The following is a 23,296-nucleotide window of genomic DNA, read 5'->3' as shown; positions in this document are numbered from 1 at the left end:
TCTTAATATTAAATAAGATAAAACATATAAAATGCCTGGCACATAATACGTGCTCAATAAAAGGTAGCTGTCATTTGCAGCAGTAGGCCCATCTCATCTATCCCTAACTGTAATCTTTTGCCTAAATTACTCAAAAGACAAATCCCACAAATGCGACTTACTATGTAATTAATATGGCCTCCAAGTAGATTTTTGCCTAATGAAACACTTCGTCTTGAAAAATGAATTCTCAAAAGACCTTCTTCTGAGCAAGAATGCCAGGGTTCAATGAGTGAGTGTCCTAGGGCTCTCTAGCTTCGACAGGATTAAGAATTGGAAGGACTTTGGCCTCATTTCCTCCCCTATCAGATGGGAGCCTGGCTCCTTGCCCTTTCTAATTCGGGCGTGGGGGGAGGATTTCTGCCACCCAAAGTGATGTGAGATTTGCGAAGTGTGAGACACTGGCAGAACCCTCCCCATGTCAGACCGGCCAGAGCACCCAACTTGAAAGGTCATGGTTCCTGAGGCACCGGCCTCTCCACCCCCGCCCCCAGCCCCGCACGTTGGGAGAAGCTGGCCACTCCTTCCCATTTATAAGCTGAGCTGGTACATAGCGGAGAAAAACAAAGTTGGGCAGGAAGCAGCCTTTTCAACCAGTGAAGAAACCGTTAGAATCCATCCCTTTGCCCTGGTGCCAGAGCTCCGCCTGCCCCACCCAGCCACACTATCAAGGACACACAGCTATCAGAGGGCCCTGGGGACATTTGTCCCTACTTTATCAAGGACCTGTGGAAACATTTCTCTAACTGACGATAAAGACCTCTCTCCTCTCTCTCTCTCCCCCTCCCCCCTTGCTCCCTCCCTTCATTCTGCTCCTAGCTACCTACCAGAGGGTTCCTGTCATTGTCTTTCAGTAACAACAGCTCTGAGGAGATAATTTTCAACCAAAACTTGAAGTAACTGGTGGAGAGCAGGTAAGACGAATTTCATTCATTCATTTGGTCATGCATTCATTCTTTCGGTACTTATTTATTGGGTGCTTACTACATGCTAAATCTTGATCAAGGGTCTTGGATTGGATTCTGAGCGGAAGGCGCTCGCAGTCTTTGGGGGAGCCGGACAGTACTTTAACAATCCCAAAATGAGGAATGACAAATTGTGATCCAGGCGGGGAGTGAAATTAGACAACAGGGAGTCCTAATCTAGTCATGGAGGGTAGGGGCAGGGGGTCTCCTTGGAGAAGGAACATTTGAGCTGAGAGAGAGTGTGTATAATAATTTTCTGGATTTTGCTCTTGCCCTCCGAGTGGGTGTTTTCAGGGTTAAAAAGATGCCTCAGGGCCCAAAAGACTTGCTGCCATCCCATGCCAGTGCTGTTTCCAATATCAAGTCACGATTCCTCGACCCTTGTGAAGGTTAGGATGGAAATGACTTATTGGAATAATAGAGAAGCCAGCATAAACCTGCCAGGACCTCCTTCAAGATTCAGTTCACTTTGCAAAAGTTGCCAGATAAAAGATATTTCCAGATGGAGGGCCACGCAGGAAATACAAATGGAATATTTTTTAATAGCTCTTCCTTTGCAAGATACGACCCAAGGCAGCCTTCTGCAGTATGATGGGAAGCACGGTAGCCTGAAAGCTTGAAAGGAGCTGAGCTGGCCCCCAAGCAGCCCCGGGGCCTTTGGAAACGGCCTGAAGGAACGTTAAAGATGCTCTACTTACACGAGACCCCCCCTCCCGTCCCGGCTCCTGCCACCGCCCCCCAAAGCGGAGCCTGTGCCTGTTGTATTCTAACTGACAGATTCTCAGAGGAGAGGGCAGATAGATATCTATATGAGCACCGAGTTCCTTTAAGGATGTGGCTTTACCAAATAACAGCCTGCATCCTTCTCCCCTTTTCCCTGGAGCCAAGTGGGCTCCTGCAAAGAAAGTCAGTGGGAATGCAGGGACCAACACCCCTGACAGAGGCCCACGTGGGCTGGGATTGCCACCTGCAGATTGTCTCAGGACGCGCCGGACTGGCTTCGGGGTTTCATGGGTCCACAGATGAGGCCAAGATGGTTGTGAGCTTCCTGAAATAATAGGTAAAATCCCGCATGTTAGCCCAGATGGGCGCCTAAGATGACTTTGAACTCTGACCAGTGTTTTTGGTGGTAAAATAGACATACTCTAAATCTTCGCATTTTAACCACTCTCAAGTGCACAGTTCGGTGGCAGGAAGCATGTTCCCCCTGCTGTGCAACCATCCCCAGCGCTCATCTCTGAGCTTTTTTTTTATCTTCCCAAACCGAAGCACTGTACCTGTTGAAAAATGATTCTTCCTTCCCCCTCGGCCCCCGGAAACCACCCTTCTACCTTCTGTCTCCATTGAGTCCGACGAATCTAGGTGCCTTGTGTGAGTGGGATCATACAGTCTTTGTCCTCTTGTGACTGGTTTCTTTTACTTAGCAGAACATCTGCAAGGCTCCTGGATGTTGTAGCCTGTGTGCGAATTTTCTCTTTTTGAGGTGGACTAACATTTCCTTGGATGCACGGGCCGCTTTCTAAAAATCTACTCGTCTGCGGACGGACACCTGGGCTGCTCGCTGTCTTTGGTCGCTATGAACGCGGACATACAAATATCTATGTGAGCTCCTGATTTCAGTTTTGGGGGGTGGTATATACCCAAACGTGGACTTGCTGAATCATTTGGTAATTCTGTTTTTAATTTTTGAGGAGTGTCCATACTGTGTCCTACAGGAGCTGCACCGTTTTGCCTTGTCCCTGGCAGCGCGTGGGGGTCCAATGTCGCCACGTCTTTACCGACGCTTGTTCTTTTCTGGTTTGGGACAAGAGTCATCCTCGCGGTGTGAGGTGGTAACTTATTGTGGTTTTGATCCGTATTGCTCTGTTGGTTAGTGAGGTTGAACATCTTTTCACATGCTTAGTGGCCATTAGTGTGTCTGCTTTGGAGAAATGGCTACTCAAGTCCTTTGCCCATTTTTTTTACTTGGTTATTTGGCTTTGTTGTTGTTGAATTATAGGACACCTTTTTACATTCTGAATCTTAACCTCTTATCAGCTCTATGGTTTGCAAATATTTTCTCCTATGCCATGGGTTGCCTTTCCACTCTCTTGATAGTGGAAAGGTATGAAGGTTTTTAGCTTAGACATAACCCAACTTCTCTATTTTCAATTTAACAATTAAATTAAATATAAATAAAATATGACATCTGTGCTTTTGGTGTCATACTTAAAACTCGTTGCCAAATCCAATGTCGTGTAGATTCTCCCCTAGGTTGTCTTCTAAGAGTTTTATAGCTTTAGTTACCGGGTTTTTAGGAGGTCTGTGACTGACAATGCATGGGCCGTCCTCAATGTTGATTCTGGGGAGACCTTTGTCTTCAACGCAAAGACCCTCATGCCTTCCTAAATGTCAATGTGAATCTAGGAATTGGGAAATTGATAACATGGATGTGATATTTGAAGGCTTTAATTCAAAAGGAACTAGTGAGTATCTCCAAATTTCTATCAGCACCCTGGAGGCTTGTGAAAATGAAAATCATGGCGCCTCTACTCCTGAGGTGGCCAGACGCTGCACGCACGTGAAGTCGTTGCTCCACGAGGCAGTCTGATGAGCGCTTCTCCTGGCCCCAGAGCCAAGAGCCATGAGAACTCAGGATGGGAGTGGCCACCATGAGGTTCAGGGGACAGAGAAAACTCCAGGGTAAAGATATGGCTCGAGCTGGGTCCGGGGTGATGGACCCAACTGAAAGCAGAGAGGACCAGGGATGCAGTAATGACCGCCACTCACTGAACACTTCCGGCGTGCCAGGCGCGGTGCTTTGCCTGCTGAACGCATCATCTCCGTTACTCCTTCGAACCCGAGATATGTTATTGTTTCTATGTTATCGTTGCAAATGCTGAAGCTCAGAGATTTGCTTCAGATTAATTACCCAGATAGTAGGTTATGAAGCAGAGGCTGGAAGCGAGGTTGATTTCTCTCCAAAGCCTTTATTCTTACCCACTCTACTATTTGAGCACCAAAGTCCGGAAACACAGATGAGACAGACCTCCCAGAGAAAGAGAACAGGATAAGACAGTGCATAAAAATGGGCACAGGCAGGGTGTTTGAATCAAGGAGGAGCAGCCTGGCCGGGTAGGAAAGTTCAGGGGCTAGGGTTGTGGGATATAAAGTTGAACCGGTGGAGAGGGCAGGATCACTGGATGCCTTAATGGAAGTGTGGAGAGCTTGGTCTTGACCTGCTAGAGGGACGGAATTGCAGCTCAACCTTCCAGTCCAGCTCTTCCCTCTATAACAACGACAGCACTGGGGTCCCAAAGGGTTGGGCCACTTGCCAATGGTCACACACAATAGGGAGCCATTGCAAATTCTTTTTTTTTTTTAAAGATTTTATTTATTTATTTGACAGAGAGAGACAGCCAGTGAGAGAGGGAACACAGGCAGGGGGAGTGGGAGAGGAAGAAGCCAGGCTCCCAGCAGAGGAGCCTGATGTGGGGCTCGATCCCAGAACGCCGGGATCACGCCCTGAGCCGAAGGCAGACGCCAAACGACTGAGCCACCCAGGCGCCCTGCCATTGCAAATTCTTGAGCAGGGTGATGGCAATGAAGAAAACGGGATTGTAGATGGGTTAGTTTGGCAGTCCAAAGCATGAGGGACAGCTAAAGGGAAGCAGAGAAAACTGGCAGAAAGGAGCAAACAGCTCCTTTCTTGATACTTCCTTAGGCAATGGGTATCTCTAGGGAGCATCATAGACAAGACTCCTTTCAACTGAGGTCTGAAGCTTGGGACAGCAAGTATCATTACGAAGGTCAGAATTGCCTTCCCCTGCCAGGCTCAGTGCCTTCAGCTAGCCATGAGTGCCGGAAAACACAGCTTCCCCAGAAGCAGCCTGGCCTCTCCTTCCAACGGAAAGCCTATCGAGAGGCAAGACCTCAGACCAGAGATCCCCCAACTCTGAAGAGCTAGTGGCCAGGACAGGCTCCTGATGCCATCTCCTTATGCCGTTTTCCTGAGCATGGGGCTGAGCCAGGTGTCTGTAAGCCCCACCCATCTGTGCCATGGGGGTCACTGGAGCAGGTAAGATAAGGCACGCATTCTGGGCAAGGAGGCTGACACCACCCTGCTTGAGCTGAGCCCTTGTTGTGGCAGGAAAACACCTGTGTTATCCACCTTGTTCAGCCAAGAAAGCCCTGCCCTGGTTGACTATCCTCCTCTGAGGTTCTTTTTGCTTAATTAATTCTAATAATAGCTGCCATCCATCGAGCGGTATGCTAAGCATTTGACATGCATGATCTCATTTTATCCCTACAACCCCGTGATGAAGATATAATTATCCCCATTTTATATGTGACGGAACTGAGGCTTGGAGCTGTCAAATAATTGGCCTAAAATCACATAGTTAAAAAAGCCAGGACTAAAACATAAGCCTGGCTATCTCCAAAGCTTGTGTCTTCGCTTCTATAACTGACTGCTTTCTACACGTCAGTTCACTTTCTACACGTCAGTTCACGTCTCCCTGTGGGCAGGTGGGCCCTGCAGTAGAGAATCCAGCTTCAGAGAGTGACCTTGCTTCCTGACACTCCCCATATCTGAGTGTTCCTAGAAGCCAGGAGCGCGATCTCTTTCCCAAACCAACTTTTGGGCCCAAATCTGAATGGCATCCAAGACCTGATCTTCTCCTAAAAGTGATGCTCAAAGAGGACAAGATTTTCAAGTTCCTTCTCAACATTTCCAAGAAAGTGTGGTGCAGGCGTGCTTTGGGCAGGGGAAGTGGGGCGACCATTTGTACATTCATTCACTCAGTGAATACGTATCGAGGGCCTCCCATGTGCTAGGCACATTCTAGGTGCTGAAGACACAACTGGAAGCAAGTCATAAAGGATTTCTATCTTCCTAGAATTTACATTCTAGCTGTGAAGAAAGGCCAAAGAAAACACATAAAAATCTACAAATATATATGTAGTAAAGTGGAAGTAATGATGATTCCAGGAAGAGAAGTAAAGCAGCATACAGGATGAAGAATGAGGAGAAGTGGAATTTTTAAAGGCTCTTAGGAGGATAAAACATTTGAACAGAGACCTGAATGAAGTACATGGGGACCGTGGGACGATCCAGAGAAAGAACATCACAGGCAGAGGAAAAGGCAAGTGCAAAAGCCTTCCAAAAGGAATTGTCTTGGTTTGTTTTAAGGAATAAAAAAAAAAAAGTCAGTGTGGTTGAGCAGAGAGTGGGAGGGTGCTGTGCGGTCACAGGAGAAGTAGGGACCAGATGGTATAAGGCTTTCTAGGCCCCAGGAAGGAGTTTGGATTTCAAATGTGCCGAGTCCCAGGCCCTGCGGTGTGTCACTCAGGTGGGGCTTCCTCACGCAGCTGCAGAGAGGAGACAGCTTGCACGAACAAAGAGCACAAGGACAGCTCAGTAGGGCAGCTCACCCAGCTCTGACCCCCGCTTTAACTCGGAGCAGCAAATAAGGTCAGGGTCTAGTACCCGCGGTGGGGGAGGGTTTGTTGGTGGCAGAGGGGAAACAAAGAGCTGTTGGCTCTATGTCTCAGTTGCCTTGCCCATCAAAGGGCCTGAATTATCAGTGGGTGTTCAAATACTGGAAAGCTGGAATCTCACGGTATAAGGAAAATCTTCCTGTGGAAACTTACTGTGTACCGGTCTCCTTGCCAAGCACCTTATGTGTTTCATTCCTCGGGGTTATTGTAACAGCTCCATGAGATACGTACTCTGAATATGCCCGCTTTACAGATGCAGCAACCAAAGTCCAGAGCGGTCGAGCAGCATGTCAAAGGTCAACAGGGATGGCTCTGCTGCGGTTGGCACAGGGGCAGGTGAAGCCCGCTGGGGAGCTGCCTTAGAACCCCGACTGCTCCCAAGAGCAAGCCAAGAAATCACATTTCTGAGGTCCCTTCTTCTAGAACATGCTAGGAGCTTAACTCTGCTAAGCCTTTGCTGTGGAATTGTGACATCCGGGGGCAGTGATTCAACACTTGATTATGCCTCTCGTCTTAGTTGTAAAAGTGGATCTAGAAGTTGTTGGAAGGGGGAAAAGCAGATAGATAAAACCAGGGGAGCGGCTGAGGCAAGCAATGTAGTAGAGAGAAGCAATGAAACTGTCAGCAGCTTGTCCGGAGCCTAAACGGGCACAGTCCTGCATCGCTGGCTGACGGATGGGCCCCCCCACGCCTGAGGCCGGTTGATGTCTTGCATACACTTCAGCTCTTCCACAGCTTCTGGCCTCAGCATTCTTTCGCGCCTGTCCTGGCTAGCTGGGAGACCAGCTAGTTGTCTCCTGATACAGTGGCCCTAACTTCTGAAAAATGGAGTATTAACAACAGTTACCATTTCTGAGTACTTACCATGTACCATCACTGTGCAGAACATTCTCGCACACATTGTGCTATTGAATCCTCTCGAAACTCCCATGAGGTGAACGGGCATGGCGGCGGCCTCATCCTAGTGCCAGCCCTGCTGAGCATTACTATTGACAGGTATTTAACATTGGACAGATAGAGAAACTGAGGCTCAGAGAGGTGAAATAACTTCCTTCAAATCACACAGCTAACAAGCAGCCGAGCTGTATCTAACACCTATGCTCATTCTCCTGAGCCTCAGCTGAAATGGATTTTTTTTTAGACTTTTTGGGGGATCTTTTCTACTGTATAGGAAACCTGATTTATTTATCACTAAGATTTCTAATCAGTCTAACGTTCTGTGAAAACATATCCACCAGCTGAAATGTCCTGAAATGAATTTGGGAGCCAGATGTCTGTGACAATGGAGTAGTTTAAAGAATTTTGGTTGGGAACTGAAGCCATGTTAAGACAAATCTTTATTTTTGTTGCTATATGTGAATGTCACCGCTAACAGGCATGGGATACAACTTAGCTTCTAACGACTGAGGAAAAAAATAAAAGAAGTAAATTGTCATTCTTGGCATTTTCCCAATGACATTTGCATTTTCATTTCTATTAGAAGTCCATTTTAGCAAAGAAATGTAGCCTTAGTCACTTGAAACTGCTCTTCCCTAGAAAACAATTGTAAATGTAATAAGCAAAAAGAGTAGAAAATGCCAACAGGAAAAAAGTAATCCACCTGGGGTCACATTCATCATGCAGACTGCTTAGGTCTTCCTCGGACATCCACATTCAATTTTAATTTAGAAATTAAAATTTCTAAATTTTAAGGTATTCAAGATTTGCAAGGAGTGGGGGGTAGGAGGAGGGAGATGGAATTAAATCGCAGTCCCACCAGCTGGGGATCAAGTGCAGATTTCCCCAAGTCTTGAGAACTATCAAATTGCCTCTTCTGCATAAGGCATAAGGTTTGCTATGGAAAGATACAATAAGGTCACGATTGCTTTAAAATTATTCATAATAAAAACACATTTTGAGACTTGATTCTAAATGTTAAGCTGAAATTTGAACAATTTAATTGCCCATTGAATAGAAATGAAATCCCACCGGTAGGCAGTTATTTCTTACAACCACTGTGTGTGAAATTGAAATCTTAAGATACCATTTCAAATATTCACTTTCTCTAAGGAAGTTCTCCCCAAAGAGTTGTGAAAGATAAGAAACTGACCCAAACTCATAGGCAGTAATCTCTCTTTCTTTACATACTGGGGTCAGAACAGGAGCGTATTATTAATAGGAAATTTATGCCCAAAAGTTGGTGGTTCAGAGGTTACCTCAAGGATATATTTATTTTCACAGCTAACTTGAGCCCCATATAAAACTGTAACAAGGAGGTAGCAACTTGCCAGATTTAATAGGAGCAAACACATGCAAAAACATATCATCTACTCATCAAGATAGTGAATACTGAAATGGAAAATGCTCATATGTTTAGGAGCAATAGTAAGTAAGGGGCGCTGTTTGCTTTAAAAAAGAAAAAATACAGGGAATCGGGGCACCTGGGTGGTTCAGTCAGTTAAGCGCCTGCCTTTGACTCAGGTCATGATCCCAGGGTCCTGGGATGGAACCCTGCGTTGGGCTCCCTGCTCAGCAGAGAGCCTGCTTCGCTCTCTCCCTCTGCTGCTCCCCCAGCTTGTGTGCTCTCTCTCTCTCTCTGTCTGTGTCAAATAAATAAATGAAACCTTTTAAAAAGCCAAAAAACAGAAAAAACAGGGAATTGTTTTTAAATTTGGGTGGGAACCTCTTATTTTAAACCCCCATTTCACGTATGAATTGAATTTCAAGCTCTTTGTATTTAGTTTTGAATTTTTAATTTATCTTTTATTGAGGTATAATTGACATACAACAGTATATTAGTTTCAGGTATACAACATGATTCAACATGTGCATGTATTGCAAAAGATCTAGTTAATATCCAAAACGTCTAGTTAATATCCATCACCACAGTTACACATTTTTTTCTTATAATGAGAACTTTTTTAAGATTTGCTCTCTTAGCAATTTTCAAATAGGCAACATGGTGTTATTAATTATAGTTACCATGCTGTACATTAGAAGCCAGGACTAATTTTATAACTGGAAGTTTGTACCTTTTGACCACATTTACCCATTCTGCCTACCCCTTTCCCTTCCCTCAGGCAACCCCCAATCTGTTGTGTATCTAAGAGCTTGTTTTTTATTTTTTAGATTCCACATATAAGTGAGATCATATGGAATTTGTCACTCTCTGACTTATTTCACTTAGCATAATGCCCTCAAGGCTCATCCATGTTGTCTCAGATGACAAGATCTCATTCTTTTTATAGCTGAATAATATTCCATTGTGTGTCTCTGTGTGTGTAGACACAAACTCATCTTCTTTACCCATTCATTCATCGATAGGTGTTCAGGTTGTTTCCATATCCCAGCTGCTGTAAAGAAGACTGCAATGAGCACAGAGGTGCATATATCTTTTCGAGTTAGTGTTTTCATTTTCTATGGATAAATACCCAGAGGAATTGCTGAATTCAAGATCTTTTTAAACTCTCGCAATGATGTCTCTTGCTATAACATAGCAGCTGCCTCTTACGTGCACTTAATATACGTTGAGTGCTTTCCATGCATTTAATCTCATGTCTGTTATCACTCCCACCCCATTATAAGTTTCTGTGCCACACTTTGCATGCATTGACTCATTTAATCCTCAGAGCAGCTGATGCAATAGGTTCTGGCATCCCCACTTTACCAATGAGGATTTGGGGAGTGTAAGTTCTTGCTGTTAGCCCAAGTTCACACAGGTGGAAATGGTGCGTTAGAATGTTGGCAGACTGATGCTGGAGCTACTACCCAGTACTGTCTCCTCGTATTAAGTAACTTTCCTAGGCCATGCTAGCAGATAAGGGCCCAAGGAAACCCAGGTAGTCCCTCACATTTAACCGCTACACTGACTGTAAGTAGGTACACTGCTAATCAGGATCTATAGGTTAATTTTCATTTCTGATTATAAAGTGGCAAGGCACATATTGATTGCATAATTTAGGCTTGCCTAAAATGTCTAGGTTTTTTGGTTTTTTTGGTTTAGGGTTTTTTTTTTTATTAAAAGCAAGGGTCTGATCAGGAGACTATCTTTTTATATACTGAAGGCCTTGACATGAACCAAAGCTGCTCTTACAGCTTTCTTGGTCACACACATGCACACACACACACACACACACACACACTCACACACAGTCACACACACATATTTTAATTATACCCATTAGGGATCCAACCTTGGACACAGGTAGACAAGAAAATGACAAAAGCATGCAGACAATAGTAAATTCTGGTTTATAGTTGTGAAAAGTCAGGAGGATTAGCTCTGAACACAGAAAATGAAGTAATCAGGAATTCACTTCTGACTTCCACCGCCGGCTTTTCAGGGTAAACTCCGCCAAGCCTTTTCATGTCATCTTTAAAATGGGAATAAAATGTCTATGACCATGATCCAGACTATATAAAACTATGGATTCTGAAAGTACTTGGTGATTTCCTCTTTACAAGACTTGTAACTGGCATCATGCCCAAATAGACATTTAATAATAATTTCTGAAGAAGATAATTTCTGAATACAATAATTTTCAAGGAATTCTGATGAGACCCAAAGTTTTTTCTGTAGGGGACAGACTATCAGCCTCCTCCTCTTCCTAGACTTTGCCCTTGTGGTTGGAGGGGAAACCTGAACTCCAAAATCAATTCTGGCTTCTTTCTTTCCCAGAACCAGGGCAAAGTAATCTCTCAAGCATTGCTGTTGATCATTGGAAAGGCACTTTCTCTGTGCAGAGTATTACTGGCACTTTCCATGGGGGCACTTCCACCGCAGGAGTCCGATTTTTGAAAGATGCTGAGGGATGGAATTCTGCCTCCAGCAGATGGAGAGGAGACTCAGACCAGCGTGGTCCCTCCCAGCCACCCTCCCTCCGGGATTAGCTGCCCCCGGCACTGCTCAGGCGTACCCAGCCCGTGCGGTCCCTGCTCGCACAGCACCAGTCGCCTCTCTGGAGCGCGAACGCAGTCACAAGCCCGCCGCCAGCAGAGCCGCGCTGTCCGGGGCATCCGCGCGCACGGTGTCCGCGGACCTGGGACCTCGAACCCCGGACCGGCGCGAAAGCCACCCGGAACGCTTGCATTTCTGTATGTGCTGATTTCACGTTCTTGTCTTGTCTTTCTTCCTTGAGCGGCCTGCTGGTTACTTTCAGTCTTAGTTAACCAAAAGGGAAACGCCGAAGAGGGGAAGCCCTAAAGAATGATTTAGAGGCAACCCAGCCGCCTCTCCAAGGAGAGGTGTTCGCTGAGCGACTCTGCCCGTCCCCGACGCTGGCCCCTTTAAGAAGCCAAGTCAGTCCTGATGCTGCTGCTGTTTGTATTGCTAATCCCCAGGAGCCCCGTTTAAAANCCGGCGGTGGCGGCGGCGGGACCGGGATGGAAGGTTAAGTCCTGAGCAGCCCTAGCAGCTGCAGCCGCCGGGGCCAGGCTGCGCGCCCCGGTCCCCGCCTCGGCCGCGGCGCGCCGGCAGCCCGGTGATTCGCTCTCTCTCTTTGGCGTTTGAAGGGAGCGCGGTGACTGTCCTTGAGCGCGGAGGGGCGAGCTCGCCGCCGGAGCGCCGGAGCAAGAGGAGGCGCAGGAGCGGCGGCGGCGGCGGCGCCCGAGCACCCGAGGGGGTCCGAGTCCCGGCAGCCGGCCAGCCCCGCGCCACAAAAGGAGCGCCCCCGCCGCCTGGCACGCCACCTCCCTCCCCAATGTCCTCGGCCATCGAGAGGAAGAGCCTGGACCCGTCTGAGTAAGTGTGGCTCCCCTGCCCTGCCACCCAGGGAGACCAAGGCCTCCCGCCCCGGGGCCGCAGGGTGGCGCGGGCGGCGGGCAAGAAGGCTCCAGGTGCGCGCCCGCAGCGTGCCCTTGGCTCCCTTTGCCTCGCGCGGGGCTCCCCCTTCCTCGCGGGTGGCTCCGGGGGCACTGGGAGAGGGGCTGGGCGCCCGGCGGCAGGGAGAGGGGGTCGGCCTGGCACCTCCGCGGGCCCCTCCCGGCTACCTGGGACGCACCTCAAAGCCACCGCGGGCCAGAAAGTTTACACGGGAGCAGGCACAGGGGGAGCTCGGAGGCGCGCAGGTGCAGTCCCGAGAGCGTTCTGGGCTTGGTTCTGCTCCCTTCTCCCCTTCCGCTTTCTTGGTCCCCATTCTCTTTGTCCATTTGATCCTGGAAAGGGGGACGTAACAAGTGGAGGCCTCCCGAGTCCCCGACGGCCCCCGTCGCGGTGCGCAGGTGGAGCGACTGCTCGCGGTGCCAGGGACGGGCCGGTGAGGGGGTCCGAGCGTCCACCTAGGAGCTCTCTTTGGCCTCCAGAGACTTCCGAGCCCTTACATCCGGAGTTAATTTGGGTACATGTACCCCCTTCCCTTGGAGTCCACTGATGGGGGCCTGTGAACCTCAAAAGTTAGTGCACCATTTTGTGTTAGGTGAATTCTGGGGAGCGGTGGCTCATAGCATTTATCACACTCTCAAAAGGGTTTGGGGTCAGGGAACGGAGCTCTAATGAGCATTTGCCGCATTTGTTTTCTGAGCCTTGTACTGGTTTGCAATGTTCCCCTGTTCCCAACCTATACCTCCAACCCATTCTTTAGCGTTAACAAGGGGAGAAAGGGTTGTTTAAGATATCATTTTCCCGTCAGCGCAAATGCCCTTTTAAGATTCATTAGCTGTCTGGTATTGAGAATTTTTATTCCTTTGAAGTCCCCATCTAATCCTTTGAAGGGATTTGTTACACAGACCAAAGGAGCTGGTTAATGACTTGTCCATTTGTGCTTTTAAGAGGCATTTGTTTTCTCTTCTTTTCTTTTCTTTTCCTGCTTTAAAGGAATTGTGCTTTCCTGATTGAAGTCTCTCCCTCCCCCAGTTTCAGCCATCTATGGTGTTTATATACCTGGCTTTACCCTCAGTTACCAGCATAAACACTCAGCATGCTCTTATAAAATACAGGAAGTCCCATGACCCAGTGAGAATATAAACATCACTATTCAATCTTGAAGGCTCAGACACCAGTTCTATAAGGGGCCAGGTCTGTTCTAAGGAAAACACAGCTTCCTTCAACAAATGCTCAGGAGAAAAAGACCATTCATTTTTTAAAAACTATATCTCGGCAGACACTGGGTTTAAAGGGTGGTTTGCACACTTTTTTTATAAACCTAGGATGACAACTTAGCCCTGAGTTTTCAGAGCCTGGGCGAGACCATAGTAATGCAATAAGAGTGAATGGGATGAATTGGTGCCTAATGCCTTTTCCATCAGCAGAACTTAGTCACTAATCCTTTTATTAGAAGATAAATCTGGAGGTTTCAGTTCCCTGAAGGAGGTTTGCTCTTTTCAAAGTTTGTGCTTTTTCACTGAGATTAGAAAATTGAAACATCCTAACCTCAGAGTACAGCAGGCACCCTACTGAAAAGAACACTCCTCCTTCACTTCACTGTTTGCCCCATAAAGACAGGCTCTAACCCGAGACGAACAAGCTAGTTGGGAAATTACTGGAGCACATCCCACTCCCTTCTTTTATTGGAAATTGTTGAGAAATGATCCCAGAAATCCAGGCCAAAGTGATACTCAGGTGTAATATTCAGGATAGGCTCTAGGAGAATATAAAATATTAATATGAGGGTGAATCCCACCCATTCATTACATTGGAACATCCATGAAAGATAATGCGATATTATCATTAATTACAGAAAGCTAGATAGAGCCAGTATCTTATCCTGTCCTTTCCTATCTCATCTCGGGCCGTCACAGTGGCTTTTCTGCTTCACACTTCTACCGTGGAACACTGTCCTCCCAGATGCTTCAGGGTGTACGTACTCAAAGCCAACTTGGGTCATGACAATCAGCATCTTCAATGTGTAGATATAAGCTTGCCTAGGCATTTGCAAATGAAACATAGAGACAGAAAGCCAGCCAGAATTCACGAATATAGAGATTTCCTATACGGATGCATTCGGCGGCCCCTACCACCCACCTGTGAGTCACACAAGCAGTCCGTTTTAATCCCAGGCAGTTTTGCATCAGCAAAGTGCAAATTCTCCTCTTTCACAGTTGGCTGACAGCATCACCATCAGAGCATTGAGGGTGGTCGAGGTTCCACGAGTGTTTCTGAAAGCCTGAAGTCAGACCGTGGGCCGTGGAAAGAGAAGGCATGCGTTTCTGAGTTGATGCATGTGAAAATGCTGGGGATGTTATTTTTCAGAAGGGCGATTGGAAGTCCTTGGGTATAACCTGTGGAAACAAAGAAAAGCAAGTCAGGCTTCAGTGAATTCTTAAAACTATTTAAAGTCTTGAGTTTTTAAAAGAAAACGGACTTAGGTTTCACATTTTCTAATTCTAAAAAGGGATCATCTTAGGAAGGACCCTGGCCTTTGGTCTACAAAGCGTGGACTTGGCTTCAGTATTCCTAAATACTCAGGGAGGTGTGGCTTTCTAGAAAGAGGTACCTGATGTTGTCAGTGTGTGTGATCAACACTCATTACCAGCGTCTCATCGTCCCTAAGTATAATGGGTGCTGAGCTCTGTGGGCACAGACCCGTTAGGACACAAGATCACCTGGTAAATCAGTGTGAGCGAGAAATAGGAGACAAATTTATACCCTCAAGGTACAGAGGAGGAAACTCCCTTTAGGAATCCCATGGTTGGAAGCAGGTCCATTTTTAAAAACATAATGGGGGGCACCTGGGAGGCTCAGTCGTGAAGTGTCTGCCTTCAGCTCAGGACCTGATCTCAGGGTCCTGGGATCGAGCCCCGCATCGGGCTCCCTGCTCCGCTGGGAGCCTGCTTCTTCCTCTCCCACTCCCCCTGCTTGTGTTCCCTCTCTCGCTGGCTGTCTCTCTCTCTGTCAAATAAATAAATAAAATCTTAAAAAACAAAACAACAAAACAAAAACATAATGGATTAAAAAAAAGATTTGTGTTTGAGTAAGGTGCAAAAGAGTGCTTACTCGTTAATTGTTACAAATCAACAGTATTAGGTTTCTCCCGTGTCCCGTTCGGTGCTGGAATAGTTTCTTTCCACTCTCTTTTATTTTCTTTTGGCAAATTAATTACTTATTTTAAAACGTAAAACAGTAGTATTCAGATTCCAGTGAAGCAAAGTGAACTGGAGACGCTAACTTTTTAACGAAGGAACACATCTCACAGTCTCACCATTAGCAATTGCCTGGAGAGAGGTTTCAGAGTCTGTTTAATTGCCTTCCACTCTCTTGAAAATAATCATTAGCCCTTCCTCATTTTCTTTCCTAAATCAGCTTTGTCCAAATCAGTTTTGCTGTTGTAAATATTGTCACATGCAGAAAGGTCTATTTAGTGTCCTTTATAAGTCTAACAATGGCCCTAATACCTGGGATTTTTTTTCAAGGATTCACTCAGTAATAAGGATGGGCTGTGGCATTTCTGTTAAAAAACTTAATAATAATAATAATTTTAAAAATAAGAAGAAGAAGAATTCCTATTATATCCTGATGGAATTTTTATTTGGGAAATAAGAAAACAACCTAAGATCAACTTTGATCACTTTCTTCTTTCTTCCTCACTTGTGCTTTTCATGCAGTTGGGAAGGGCTTGGGTTAGGATGGCACAGAGATTCAGTAGGGAATTTGCAGGTTTTTAGCCTGCTGGGTAGTGGGCTGAAGCAAGCAACTCTTCTAGCCTGGAGTGCCTCCTGTGGGGTTCAGCAGTGCCCTTGAGTCTAGGCCTGGGAGCAGGGGGAAAAAAAAGGAGAAATGGCAAGATACAGAAGGAGAGTAGGAAGGGAGAGTGGAAAAAAGAGAAAAAAAAAAAAGAGAAAAGGGGGGGCGGAGGGGCCCAGAACGGTGCAGGGCTGTGGGCCGGGGTGCAGAACCACGTGCATTTACTTCCATAGCATCAAGGGTGGAAGGCCTCTCTTCTGTCCTGACCCAAGGTAGCTGCCCCCCCCCCCCCCCCCCCCCCGCCGCCTCCGTCTGGCCTCCGGATGCGTAGTCCTGTCCTTTCTCCTCTCTGCAAACTGTCCTGAATGGCCCAGAGAGATCCCTCACCCCTGGTGCTCGCCGCGAGCTTATCCCTAATGCGGGGTCTCCTTTCCAGGGAGCCAGTGGATGAGGTGCTGCAGATCCCCCCGTCCCTGCTGACATGCGGCGGCTGCCAGCAAAACATCGGGGACCGGTACTTCCTGAAGGCCATCGACCAGTACTGGCACGAGGACTGCCTCAGCTGTGACCTCTGCGGGTGCCGGCTGGGCGAGGTGGGAAGACGTCTCTACTACAAGCTGGGCCGGAAGCTCTGCCGGAGGGACTATCTCAGGTAGCCCCCCTCCATGCCCCGGGGCCCTGAGCAGGGAGGGGGACAGGCTGTGGTCGGGGAGAGAGCGGGGTCTCCGTCTAGCCCTTCTGCTCCTGCCACCTGCCCAGATGTCCCGGCGGGAGGTTGAGTCTCAGCTGCCCCCTGCAGAGAAGTAGTTGGCATCTCGTCCTGTGTGAGAGGCATATTCTCAGGGACACATTCCCTTGTGGTCAAATACTAAGTTTTTAGAGATGACAGAGTGCTAAACACAAAATTCTAAAGAGTAGTTGGGGGGGCAGCCCACGAGGGGAGGAGGCTGGGGAGGGATACACTGGGCGCTCCAGAGGAACCAGGAGCGTTGGAGTTGACCAGTTGGACGGCGGGTTCTTAGGCGCGCACTTAATGCTTCAAAACCTACATATAGGTCATAAAAGATTCTCTTGTAGGACACTAATATTCTGTGATTTAAAAGGCCCAAGCTTTTGACTCTGAAGTCAGCTGTGGGTTGGAGTCCCAGCACCACAGCTTTCTTCGCTCTGTGACCTTGGGCAAATTCCTTAGCCTTCGTCAGCCTTGATTTCCTCCCCTATAAAAATGGGGTTAATAACAGCACCTGCCTCCAACAAGGAGGTGAGGGCTTGATAGGGTAACACATGGAAACTACTTGGCTTGGTGCGTGACCATCAGTTAGATGTTAGCTGCCCTTGTCACTAACCTTCCTGACATTATCATTAAGTCGTTTCCTACCTAACGAGGAGATGGAGAAACGGAAGGAAAAAAATAGAAACGCTACAACACCCCATGAGACAGCAGCTGAGGACATCTCTGATGCTCCGGGTCATACTGTCGGCCATGTGAATTTTCCGGCGTTCAATGAGTGCCTTTGCCCGGAATGTTCTAGCATTTCCAGTTTCATATTAGCTGCTGCGGAGGTAACTCTGTGCCCTCTGCTGTCAGATCTGCTCAGCTGTAGAGCTGTCAGTGTTTTGCCATCTTCCTGTGGCAGAGGGTCTGTGGAGCATGCAGCCCTAATGCATTAGGACCACCCAACCCAGGGAAGCTTGTTTAGACTTCAGTGCCCTTGGCTGCCAGGCTGCTTCTTCCTCCCAAACCTGCCCTCAGAGCATTTTTACATTAAAAAAAAAAAATGAAGGCAATTCCACGGTGAAGGAAGCTTATCTGTTTACCCAGAGACAGATAGAATACGCCTCCCCCCCCAAATTCTCTGAGAAAGTCCTTGCAAATTTGTTGGTTCAGAGAAAACAAGTAGAGTTTTCAACGATCATGATTATAATTTTGGTCCATTTTTTATTAAGTTACAAGAAAATGGAGCTGGGATAGATAGAGACCTGATTTTGCTGGCTACCAGTTTGCCAAGTCCATGCAGAAAGCAGACGGGTAAATGATTCCCATTGGGCCCCCTGACTACATCCCTGTCAAATCATTTGAATCTTATTAAATGAAGTGCAGATAGAGTAAGGTCAAAAGAGCCCCGGCTTCTCCCTACCTCTATGGTTTTATATAACGTTCAAGAATAAACCCGGTGCCGCCTGGTCTTGTTCATCTTTTGCATTTTTAAAAAGAAAGAGAAAAAAATTGTCTGGGAGAACCCAGTGTTAATTAACTTGCGTCTTGGTGACATGAAATAATTCTCCTCCCTGCTACATTCCTAGGCAACATGTTAATTAACTCTGTGTTAGTGCAGGCGTTTCCAGCCATCCTTTAATATTTATATTATTGTTATTAAAATGGGCAGGAGAAAGCTTAAGACATTGACACCTCTTGACAGAGGAGAAAAACCGTTTTTGTGTGTGTGTGTGAGTGTGTGTTTTGCTTCAGGGATGGTCCTTTAGCAATGGAGTTGCTTACTTACATTCTTAACGTTTCTGGCAGCATCTTTTAAAAAGGCAAGAGTGAATAAATGGGGAGTCCTCTGATGGGGTTCAGTCCTTCTCCCCCACCCTCAGGGAACTTCTCCTCCTGAGGATTGCCCACGGCTGACCCGCCCGTTATAGTCCTTTTCAGACTCAAATATTCATGAGATCCCAGTGCAGAATCTAATGCCTGATGCTCGCTGCTGCTGGATTGTGTTGCTGGGAACCTAACAGTAGCTGTTCATGTCAGTCCGGGGCCCCCAGATTCCATCGGATCCCTTTCTACCAATTTTTGTGCGTAGTGCACCCTACTTCCCAGTGGTTTTAGTTGTAACAGCCAACACACCTGCATCTGTTAGAGATGAAGCATGCCCACCGCCCTCACACTGCCAGCGGACCTTAACATTGACCGTTGACTGATGACTGGCATTGCGGGAGCACCAAAGCCTTGCAGCCTTGCCCGGAGCCAGGCAGGCTTGGAGGAGACGTAACTTACACACGCCTCCGAGTCCCTGTGCCACCCTCCCAGCGCTCCCCTCTGAGGGCCTCTGCTGCAGATGGCAACTTTGCTTGCCTTCCTCCCCTTCCATCCAGCTTCCCTTGCGTCTCATTGGCTTCCACTGAGAATATACCCTTAATAATTCCTCTCTTCAGGGTCTGCTTCGGGAATCTCCAGCCTATGGCACCAATTCCTGGTGCCAGAGGTGAATGCTGAAATTAGATGTCAAGTCCTGGCTGATTTTTCCTCTTAGGAGAATCTCAGGATAGTAGAGCTGGGAGGGGCTGCGGGGGACCTTTTCTCCCAGCTCCCGTGCTTTACAGCTTACCACACAGAATCCGAAGGGAGGATGTCATTTGCTCCGGGGCACCTGGCTAGTTAGAGGGACCTGAACTTGCCCCCCAAAGTCCTTCCCCTCATTAACTGGCTGACGTGCATTGTAATTTACCCCCAACTTCCCTTTAATAAATGCTCTCCTTCCTTAAGGGTCACACACCCCATGTGTTGGCTCCAAGCCACGCACACTGTTTCATTGAGTCGTTTATCCTTGCTCGGTCCTAAACTCAACTTACTGAGCAGTCGGGAAACCAGAAGGGGCTTTTGCCTCTGTGACCTCCAAGGTGGCAGCTTCCTACAGCTACTCCATCTGCTAGGTTGGGACAAAATGCCCCCCCCCATAATGAGTTTGCTCCCAGGTGGTGCCTCGAAAACACTGAGAGATCCTCAAAGGCAAAGCAGGAATCAGAGAGAAATTCGCTGGCCCTGGCTCTCACTGTCAGCCCTCTATCCACAGACGGCTTCTTCTTGATTCTGTTAACTCTGCCCAGATGTTTCCAAATTTGTCAGCGGCCTTGTCTCCCCTCCAGCCTCTCAGGATGTTCCCATCGATTCTCTGCTATCCCGAGGTGAATAAGAACTTACAATAAGAAGAAGCGTTAACCTAAAACTGTCCTAAAGGTTCGATGTGGAAGGGACGTGTTGTCAGGCACGTGTGAAAGTGCATTCCTGTGCTGGAACACGGCCAGTGTTGGCTTAGCCTTTGATGGTCGGCGCTTTGACAATGCTCCGTTTGATCCTTCTCGTGGCCCCGTGACGTAGCTGCTGTGATCACTGCCACTCCAGAAGCTCAGAGGAGCCCGAGGTCCCACCGAGCTCACTCCGTCCTCAGGGCTAGTCCTGGTCGTGCATGATTCCACTCTGGCAAGCTGATTGCAAAACTTCAGCGTGCATTGGACTCACCTGGAAGTGGTCCTTCACACACCGGCCTCACCGCCAGAGTGTCTCAACCGGGAGGACTGAGAATGTGCATTTGTAGCAAGCCCCCAGGTGTGCAAATGCTGCTGGTCCCAGGACGGAAGCTTGAGCACCACCGCGCTGGGCCCCACCGAGTTGCCTCTCCCACCTTGACACGGAATATTGCTTGAAATAAGTGACTGACTGAGACTTAGGGGAGTCTTGATTTCAGTGTCAGAAGAGAACTTTCTCCTGAGACTCACGCCAATGGGGCAGCCAAGGACCTTGAAGTAAGCCCTTCCGTTCAATGTGGAGAGATGCTGTTGGTCTCCCAGATGTCTGAGGCACGGTTCACAGCACCGAGCGTCTTCTGTCGAATTGCTTGTCTCCTAGAAGCTGGGGCCCCGCGAACAGTCACGTGGAGGTGGCCGTCGCGGCTTGTGGAGGAGTTGGAGACCAGCCCTCCCCACGGGTGGGATCAGCGGCTGTTGCCATGATAGGATCTGGGAACCTCGGAAAGGTGCCCATTTCACTGCATTCCTGCTCAGCTCCCCCTCAGAGGGCCCCCAGAGATTTACTCCAGCTCTTCTTCTAAAATGAAAGCTCCCCTGGGAGGGGACACCCGGTACATGCTTAACCTCTTAATTCACATCACTTCAGCGAAGTCATGTCTTCACAGACGAGGGGCCCCAGGGCAGCCTAGAGCAAGGAGAGCTCAGCAAAGGGGCAGGTCATGCAAATACAGATGCCACGGGTTACGGCCTCATCCCAGGGAAGCCCCTTCCCTCTAGGAAAGACTCCGCCAGCCTCCCTGGACCCACCTCTCCCTTGTTTCCTGACAGGGTGGCAGGGAGCCTCCCTTATGGAACCCATCCTCAAGCCCTTTCTTCCAGTTTTGTTTCTGCCAATGTCTTCTTAGCTTTTCTTTCTGTTTCTCCCCCAGGCTTTTTGGCCAAGATGGTCTCTGCGCGTCCTGTGACAAGCGGATCCGGGCCTATGAGATGACGATGCGGGTGAAAGACAAAGTGTATCACCTGGAATGTTTCAAATGCGCTGCCTGTCAGAAGCATTTCTGTGTGGGCGACAGATACCTCCTCATCAACTCCGACATAGTGTGTGAACAGGACATCTACGAGTGGACTAAGATCAATGGAATGATCTAGGCCAGAGTCCCTCAGCATCTCCCGGGGCGGGGGGTGCGTATCTCACTGAAGTCACTCTCTCCGTGGGGTCTTCACTCTTGGGCACTCTGGGGATATGAGGGTGGGATGAGGCATTTCTTAGGGCATGGTGGAACCTCCCTGGGCACCAAGACCCAGCATCCGAATGACATTATGCAAGGGACAGGACTTAAATCTGACAGCCTTTAGGGAGAACTTACGGACAATGGCCACAGCCTAGCCGTAGTAACTGACACAGTTCATGAAGGGAAGGAGTGTTGGGGGGCAGGCGGGCGCTTGCCTTCATCCTAGAACCTCGCATCTACAGAGAGGGACTTGTGTAAAGACCCCTTAGGACCTTGACCCTTGAAAACTAGAGATGTGCAATTGATTTCTTTTCTTCCTGGTTTTTATGACAACCCTGCTCCAATCACTGTCCTCCACACTCAGGAAGGGCAGAGAGGAGAGTGGCCATCCTTTTTCCTTGGCCACCTTCCCAAGGCCTTCAGCTTAGGACCCAAGGGAAACTGCATGGAGACACATTTCAGTTGAGAATGGAAATGGCAACTTTTAACCAAACAATTATTTAAAGCAACGCTAATGAATCGCTGTTTGTAGACACCCTGGTTGGGAGGTGAGGAGTTCCACAGATTGTTTCTATACAAATGTAAATCTAAAAGCAAAAGTTGTTCAACTATTTTATTATCTTAGATTATATCAAAGTATTTGTTGTGTGTAGTTAAAAAAAAAAAACTCTAAGGACAATAAAAATGACAAACTAAAATGAAGTGTTGTTTACTTGATTAGAACTCCTAATCTGGGATGGCAGGAAAATGGCTTTTTTTCATACTGTAAAGGAGAAGTAAATAAGCAATTTACTTTTAGGTCAAATAACAACTTCCATTTATTGCTAGGGTTTATACAAGGCAGGCACATTTCTGTATTACTAGCAATTATATAACAGGTCATCGTGTACTCAGAGGGATGTAGAATAATTAAATTGTTATTGTAAAATGTGCATTTCCCTTCAGCATGGTATAGAATGAACGGAAGGCAAGATCATTGCCTTTGGGAAACCTGTAACCTAGAAAGGACACAAATACATAAAACAGATTCCCTTTGGGAGAGAAGGTAATTACCTAGCTTGAAATGTGGCAAAGATGCTGAGCTTGACACTTCGATTTTCCAAGACGTGTGTCTCAGGGTATTTTATGACAAGTGGTTAAGAGGACCTTACTTTGAGGATTTAAAGCAGGCCATCTTGGTTTGTGCCTTCGCCTTTCACCCTATTCGGGCCCCCATGAACTGACCCAGAGCGCCACCTGCTGGTCGTCAGCTCTCCGCTCGCTAGTTCAAGACGGTCCCAGTGAGAGCCAAACCTAGATGGATATACTTCTCAATTGTTTCATAAAATTATTGGCGAGCACCAAGAAGTCTTAATGTGTTTAATTATCAAGACATCAGAAATATGCATCTTATGCTACAGTTCATTAGCCGTGGTATTCCTTTAAAACCTCCATCACTAAGGTTTGTATGGGGTTTTAATTCTTCTAGAGAAATAATTAAGGGGTGGCTCTTGGCCTATCAAATACTAAATGTGGTTGGGAAATTTGCTTAAGGTGGCCTATTTAAAAGAAATCTAATTATATCGCATTGCAGCTCAGGTGGTGGTAACTTACTGCCGGCGAGGAGATGTTCTAAGTCAACAAAAAGGGATGTGGTTTTCGAATTGTGGTCTCTGAACCAACCGTATCAGCATCACTTGAAGTGATTTACTAAAATTTTTTTAAATTAAAAGATTAAACTTTATTAAAAGTTATTA

General features: G+C 47.4%; 1 protein-coding gene across 3 annotated transcripts; it reads left to right on the top strand.

Moving 5' to 3' along the window:
* Window positions 1-597: 597 nt before the first annotated feature.
* On the top strand, window positions 598-22,258 carry LMO2 (LIM domain only 2). Of its 3 annotated transcripts, none has more exons than XM_034644641.1 (4): window positions 598-953; window positions 11,973-12,201; window positions 16,514-16,729; window positions 21,258-22,258. In XM_034644641.1, the coding sequence occupies exons 2-4, from the start codon at window positions 12,161-12,163 to the stop codon at window positions 21,475-21,477; spliced, it is 477 nt and encodes a 158-aa protein (XP_034500532.1). In that variant the 5' UTR covers window positions 598-953; window positions 11,973-12,160; the 3' UTR covers window positions 21,478-22,258. The 3 variants fall into 3 exon arrangements, with proteins under 3 accessions (XP_034500532.1, XP_034500530.1, XP_034500531.1); XM_034644639.1 differs by lacking the exon at window positions 598-953 and adding an exon at window positions 11,185-11,555; XM_034644640.1 differs by lacking the exon at window positions 598-953 and adding an exon at window positions 11,825-11,850.
* Window positions 22,259-23,296: the final 1,038 nt, after the last annotated feature.

This window comes from Ailuropoda melanoleuca, chromosome 16 (assembly GCF_002007445.2).
Source record: "Ailuropoda melanoleuca isolate Jingjing chromosome 16, ASM200744v2, whole genome shotgun sequence".
Classification (NCBI taxonomy): Eukaryota; Metazoa; Chordata; class Mammalia; order Carnivora; family Ursidae; genus Ailuropoda; species Ailuropoda melanoleuca.
Note: the sequence above shows the minus strand (reverse complement) of the source record. Positions and strands in the feature narration are given on the sequence as shown.